The sequence below is a fragment of the Papilio xuthus genome, unplaced genomic scaffold (assembly GCF_000836235.2).
Source record: "Papilio xuthus unplaced genomic scaffold, Pxut_1.1 DF826961.1, whole genome shotgun sequence".
Classification (NCBI taxonomy): domain Eukaryota; kingdom Metazoa; phylum Arthropoda; class Insecta; order Lepidoptera; family Papilionidae; genus Papilio; species Papilio xuthus.
The window spans coordinates 4902694-4909922 of record NW_013531688.1 but is presented as its reverse complement, the minus strand read 5'-3'; the positions used below and the strand labels follow the sequence as shown (position 1 = coordinate 4909922).

The following is a 7229-nucleotide window of genomic DNA, read 5'->3' as shown; positions in this document are numbered from 1 at the left end:
TACATGTTAATTTTTTTAACAAATGTCTCATAGTTTAGACTATTTTTAGTGCATATTACCTTAGTTTGTTTCAGCTGCTGCATGAGCTCATCTCTTTCCTTCTCCAGATGAGCAATCTTCTCTTCATTCTCCTTCAGGTTATTGTGGCTATCTATAACATCTTTATTACTAGCTAGTATCGCCTGCACTACTGAAGCTTTGATAGCCATAGCTCGATTTAACTCTTGTAATTCTTGATTTAATGCAACCTACCAACAAAAATATTGTTATTTTTATAGTTCAGGATATTAGTAAGTTAAATATATTGATAAAATTATACATACCTGACCCATTGCTCGTTTCTCCTCCTCCATGACAGCTTGATCTTCATTAAGAGGAATTCCATCATCAACTTTTTCACTTTCATTTTCTTCTTTAACATACGATAGTTTTATCTCATGATCAATTAATTCTTCATTTGTCTTCATGTTAACAAATTGCAGATCTTCTAACCGTCCTTTTATTTCTTTAAGATAATCAACTACACTGTTCTTTTGTTCCTCATCAGTAACTTTGTCAGTTGTATTCAAATTATCTATAGTTTGATTACATTGTTCTGTCAGTTCATTCAGTTTTCTTTCTATCTTATCCTTGGCCGCCTCCGCTAGTAATGCTTTTTCACATAAATTAGTATTCTCTATCAAAACATTACTAAGATGTTCTGTCATTTGCTTGTGTTTTTTCATGAGATCCGCATATTTTGCCTTTTCCAATTCTAATTCTTCCCTTAAATGCTCATCACCATGTTCACTAATTGTTGGGAGTTTTCCTACTAATTGAAGTCTCAGTTCATTCACCAAGTTGTTTAACCTGTAATTAAAATGAGTTGTAACACACAAAAAGGACTAGGACAAGATGAGTATGAGTGTATGTATGTATGCATGACCTGATGATCTCAGCAGCCTTGGCGTCCTGGTTGATGACTGGCTTGTTGCGGATGCGACGTGCGCGGTCTGCGTAGCGCAGCGTCGACACAGTCTCGTCCAGGTTGTAGTCTGCGGGGCTCACGCACGCCACCATCATCGTCAGCGAGTTGCCGCCCAGGCTGTCTGCACAATGTTCACACAACATCATACACTAGCAAACAGCCATTATACAATATCACACTGACACACACTGCACATACCTTGCAGCAACCTCGTCAGCTTGCTGTCTCTGTAGCTGATGAAGCTTCTGTTTGTGCCGTCACCCAGTGCAGATATCACATTCCCTAATGCTAAGAGACCTTGATTTATTTTCACACCTTCTTTAAGTCTTTCACCACTTGCTTTTGTCTTTTTAACTCTCTCCGACCCAGCTAAATCCACAAAGTGAAATTTTGAGGTAGTTGCAAGGTTTCTGGAACCAAATTATTTAATTACTTTATGATGATATAAAGAAAAAAAGTAATTTAAATTATTTAATTTTTATTGCACTCACTTGTCAGTTTTACTTTCTTTAGCAACCACTATGGTAAATACAGCATGACTTCTGCTGGATGCTTGGTTCATAGCAGTGGATCCTGTCACTCTGCCAATGGAACCTTTCTCCAGCACCAACATTGTCTCCGCAGTGGATGTTACTGGTAACTCTGTGATGCCTAAGGAATAATTTGAAATTTTATTAAACTTACCTTGCAATACCTATGGCCTAACTTTTTCATTAACCAGTATTTAGTAACTAATTTATGATGGAGAGCTGACCTTAGGAAGAACAAATTTACCTGGCAAGTGTACACCTTTATTGATATCCTCTCTAATATCTATGACACTGTGTCCTCGCTCCTTGCCGGAGAGTAGGTCGTAGCACTGCTCCTGATATAGCTCCATGAATGAAACTGTCACTTTGAAAGTAAACTTGTTCTCATTCACATCTATGAAGTCAAATATATCAGCAACTGCCAGTGGTATTATACCTAAAAATACAAAAAATTTGATAAACATCTATATAACTTTTTTTTATCATACAACAATCTTTAAAACTTTGCATCTTACCTAATTTTGTTGTATCTCCTTCACCTGAATAATTAGTGCCCATTGTGTATGTTTTCCCTGAGCCAGTTTGTCCATAAGCAAGTATTGTAACATTGTATCCTAAAAAACATATTGAATAAATTTAAAAAGTTTAATAAGGCAATTGCAAGTTTAGAGAATAACTCAAAATTTCAAAGTTTCTTCATCTGGCACAAGAAAAAGCCCGTGACTTTATACTTGTGAAATTAAAAAAATTACTTTGTATAAAGTATGTCTGTTCTTCCAGACTATGTTCTATATCTATGCCAAATTTCATCAAGACATGTTAAGTCTATCTGCCGATTCTACCTCGATATTCTATACCGATAAACCTCCATCAATATATTCTTATTTATAATATTAGTAAGTTTAAATACATACCTTGAAACAATTTTTCTATAAGGCCTTTGACTGCAGTATCATAAAACTCTTGTTGTGTAATATGTTGTGGAAATACATAATTGTATGTGAATGCAAGGTCTTTTATTTGAACTTGAGGCTCCCCAGGGACTACTGATATGCATTCATCACAGCCGCGTTTTAATTCTTCGGGCATTAGCGGCCTAATTCGTAAAGCCACTTGCACCGTATCAACGGTTCCTTTATTATTCTCACAGTCCATCTTTGTGAGTTGAAATCACTTTCTTGATATGATTTTCTTAATTTTCAGAATCTATATACAATTTTCGTAATTTTCCTTTTGCTACCAAATAGCTCCATTAGGCTGGATTTTAAGGATATTGGTTCAGTATCATGTACTATTCGGACATACGTGCTAGTACAATTAATTTCATCACATTTCGTAAATTGTATGCAATCACGTTATTTTATAGACATTTCTGTAAAGGTGCAATATTCACCTATGATTTTAGCACAATGGTTCGTAATTGAAGCACATTACAACTTAACAATTACAGGAAACAACATTCGTAAAACTAAATCCAAACTTTTAAAATCTTAACGGATCGAGTAGTCGGAAATTGAACAATGTCAATCCTTTTTTTTAATTTTATGACCTGGTAACAAATGTCAAATCAAAATAATAAAGGCTAGGAGTGGGGTACTTGAAAAAAGTTTTTCTCAAAGATAAAATCAACTCCAACAAAAACATTTATTAATAATTGATCAAATACATTTAACTTCATGTAGGGCGATACACATAGTTTATTAAAAATATAAATAACTTTTACTCGATCTTGTTCTAATTGTTTGTACTAGGTTTACGTCATAATTTTGGTACGCGTTATTAATTTTGGTATACACTCTTTGCCCATAAAAAAAATTATGATAATGACAACATCATCCAGTTGTCAAGCAGCTTGTCAAATGCAAAAAACGAGCGAAAGTTTAGAAAACAAAGTTTAGATTAACTTCAGCTTGAAATAAAACTTTAATTTTGAGTTTACCTTTCACATTATCCAAGAATTTTAAGAAGTGTAGAGTAAAATCATGTAAGCCAAATTCGTTGCTGATTTACTTGTCTGCGTTTGTGAATTAGTGCTTGTGTCAACTGTTTGTTGTACATCATGCCGCCAAAATCTAAAAGAATCAAAAACATTACAACATCGAAAGAAAACACGTTCGTTGCAACTAAGGGAATTCCAAAAAGTGTTGTTAAAAATACTAAGGCCCCCAGAAAAGCTTTAGCTGATAAAACCAATTCGGCATCAGACGATAATGATCCCTTGACTTCTCCTAAAATGGGGATACAAACAAGAAAAATGAAATCAAAAAAAGTAAATACTGTTGATGTCAAAGAAACTGAAAAAGATCAGCCGAAGCGAAATCAAAAGGTGCCAGACATCTCAAGTGACAATCAAGTTTTAAACTTTAAAAGTAATAAACTACCAACCAAACCAGAAATTCAAACGATACTACAAAAGCAACCAGTAATTATTATTGAACCAATACAACAAGTATGTGAGGAAGTTGTTGAGAAACGTATTGCTGACAGTCGTCCTAAAAGGATATGTCGTCTTCCATCTAAATTTGAAAATCATTTTATAAGTCCAAGTAAATGTATTCCAGTTCAACCAATACAGGCAAGTACACCAATAGTGCAAAGCAAAGATAAAGAAGTATCTGCTAAAATTGATAATAAAATTATTAAAAGAGGTACTAATAAAAACCAGAGTATAACAACAGAAAGCTCAAAAGGTAGTAGTAGTATTGAAGATAGTAGCAGCAGTTATAATTCATCAATGGAAAAACCAAAAAGAAACATGAGATCCACAAAACGCAAACTAATTAAGCCTGTACAGGAAAAACAAAAAGCTGGCAAGAAAATCACTAATACAAAGAAAAAACAAGCTGATACCAATAATAACGCAAAAGATACGAACCCAAAACAAAGTTTATGCACTACATCACCTTGTAAAGATGTAAATATAATAACTAAGAATAGAATTATAAAGAAAGATTACTCCTTCAGACTATTTGATGAGAAAAAAGATGCCAAGAAAAGAAGTGCCAATAATCTTGATGTGTATGAATTCACTTACGATCCTGCCCAGGAGCCGCCACCACAAAAGAAAAAACGCAAAAGAATTATTAGGAACAAAGAAGATAAACCTAAACCTGGTTTTAAAAGCAACTACGATAAGAATGTTGCAAAATCATTAGCAGATTTAAAAAATAAACTATCTAAAAAAACTTATGCTAAACAGCAAATTGAAACACCACTACCATCTCAAAACAAACAAACACCTAATGTTGATAAAAAAATCGAAAATGTACCTCAAAGTACAAATAATGCAGTAACTGAAAATGTACTTCAAAATACAAATAATACTTTAACTAAAAATGTAACTCATACAGGAGAAAATGGGTTACAACCAAATTTCAACTCTTTCAACGTAGAAGACATAGTTCTAAATGATGTATCAGTTGCTAATGATTATAATGATTTAAATTATTCCCCCGTAAATACCCCTGACCATGCAAGACAAGCATCTCAACCTCGAGACATATGCACAACGGAAAGAGTTCCAAATAACGATCCTTTAAATATACAAGAGGATATAAGTTTCTTTGATGATATTCCAGTAGCCAGTAGTAGTATGAATGTGTCTACAAGAAACCCATCAGCCACTCCCTGGAGAGCAGAATATGAACAATTACCAATAAAATGGCAAGTAAATACGTATGTTAAACCAAATATGACACCAGCTTTTGAATGTTCATTTATAAATTTTAATGATAAGAAAAAACATGTCTATACAAATATGGTATCAGAAGATCCTGAACCATTACCAGAAATAATTGAAACGGAAACATCATCTAAGTTAAAACAAACAAGTATAATTTCATTCTTCAAAGAAGTTGTAGATAAACAAACAAGAAAGAAATTAAAAACGAAAACAACTCCAGTTAAAGATCCGGGAAATCATAATTTTGACACAGACACATTACCTATGGAAGAACCGATTTTGTCTAATTCTGTACAAAAAACACCACAGAAAAAGTCATCTAAAAAAAGTACTGATTTATCAGATAAAGAAAATTCAACAGAACTTATACAAAACTCACCAATGAAATCTCATACAAAAAAATCTCGTAAAAATGAATTGGACAAAGATGTAACATTCTTTGGATTTGATGAAAGTTTGGAACAAGAGAATGTTTCACCAGTCAAGAAAGATAAAGGTAGAATAAATGCATTAAGACCTAGATCCAGAGCAATATTACAAGAATTTAACGTACAAAAGGGCCCAATAAGAATGCCTTTGGGGGCAAGGAATAAAAAAGATAGAAATGCAATAAATAAAGTTTTTAATGAAGATATAGAACAGAATCTTTTCCAAGAAAAAGCTAAGGAAATTACAGAAGAAACAAATAATACAGTAGAACAAATTAATATAAGTCCAGAAGATTCCCAGTCTGTGCATTTATTTGAAGATCTTGAAGTTGTACATTCCAAGGTAAGGTTTTTTCCCCGATGTTATAAATTTCAAAGATCTATGAATTTAGAAAGTCAATCATCAGAACGCCAATAATAAAAAAACAAGGAATAATAAAAGTACATTTGTACCTGCTTTATGGTTAAGGAATTTTGTAAAATTTCTAACTGTGAATCATATAAGAAATCCTAAAGTAAGGAGAAATATTTTATGATAGAGTTTGACATTAAATGGGAATATTTATCTTATTTGTATGTCATTTTTAAGTTAATTTATAATTTCCTTATTATATTTTCCAGCCACCAAGAAAGAGTTATGGTAAAGCTAAGAAAGTTGCATTCCGACATCATTCTGAATCCAGTGACACACAGGAGGAGATCCAAGGTCGCCAAGGAGGGTCCAGCGGAGAGGAAGACAACCTAGATGATCTTACTTTTGAAATACCAACTGCACAAACTAAAAGATTGAAGAAAAAGAAAAAGACAGCCAAACAGCGTTCAAAGAAAGAGGTAACTTTATCTATTCTGTTTCAATCCAACTAAATTAAATATAGTTTGACCAGGAATATAAAAAAAAATATCACATTACAAAGTGATATGATCATCAGCTCACTATACATCACCATTGAGGGGCTCCGAGAATACCTTAAGTCAGTGTCTATGTCATACTCAACTACGCTGTCCAAGTGCATGTTAACTTCACAGATATCTTTGAAATTCTCTCACGATGTTTTCTTTCACCTAATGAATTAATCAAAGAAAATATTGGGCTATAAACGCAGGACCTGCAGTATAAGTCAAGTGCCTTATACCCTGAATTCCCCATGCTTTAAGTGATATAATGAAGATGACTAAAGTGTCCCGAACCAGGATTCTTATATTCTTGGTTAACCTATAAATAAGAATATCAAATTGTATTGATATTTTTATTTCAGGATAAAGAAGCAGAAGAATGGGCGGCTGGTTTCAATTCAATGTGCGAAGATATTGATCATTTTGATTTAATTGTGGAATAATTATAATGGACGCCATTTTCAAGGTAAAATTAAAGTTTAATCTGCGTTTCCATTGGCATAAAACATGTAAAAGGTTTTTCAAAGAGAACATTTTATGAAGAATTTCATACAGCGTTTGGAATGTTCTCGAAGGACAACTTGTAATTGTTAAATACATTTGATGTTAGTATAGGATATACATATTATTTTTATTTTAAGGCAATAATATTATTAAGTTTAATTAATTAAAATATAAGTTTTCAGTTAAAAATTTTAACTTGACCTTAATTGAAGAATCGTGAGTTG

The 7229-nt window shown here is 32.8% G+C and overlaps 2 protein-coding genes across 2 annotated transcripts in view; one reads left to right on the top strand and one right to left on the bottom strand.

Moving 5' to 3' along the window:
- LOC106119921 (chromosome-associated kinesin KIF4A-like) overlaps positions 1 to 2995 on the bottom strand; it is a 6080-nt gene extending 3085 nt beyond the window's left edge. Inside the window, exons 1-8 of the mRNA XM_013315047.1 lie at positions 2412 to 2995; positions 2013 to 2111; positions 1742 to 1933; positions 1459 to 1618; positions 1166 to 1377; positions 926 to 1088; positions 324 to 849; positions 4 to 248 (exon numbers count right to left, since the gene is read on the bottom strand). Coding sequence (XP_013170501.1) covers positions 4 to 248; positions 324 to 849; positions 926 to 1088; positions 1166 to 1377; positions 1459 to 1618; positions 1742 to 1933; positions 2013 to 2111; positions 2412 to 2652 — 1838 coding nt within the window. The 5' untranslated portion in view covers positions 2653 to 2995. The remainder of the gene's footprint in view (positions 1 to 3; positions 249 to 323; positions 850 to 925; positions 1089 to 1165; positions 1378 to 1458; positions 1619 to 1741; positions 1934 to 2012; positions 2112 to 2411) is intronic.
- A 347-nt stretch (positions 2996 to 3342) lies between these two features.
- Positions 3343 to 7138, top strand: dmt (dalmatian). Its single transcript, XM_013315625.1, has 3 exons — positions 3343 to 5950; positions 6229 to 6438; positions 6864 to 7138. The coding sequence occupies exons 1-3, from the start codon at positions 3557 to 3559 to the stop codon at positions 6942 to 6944; spliced, it is 2685 nt and encodes an 894-aa protein (XP_013171079.1). The 5' UTR covers positions 3343 to 3556; the 3' UTR covers positions 6945 to 7138.
- The last annotated feature ends 91 nt before the right edge of the window (positions 7139 to 7229 follow it).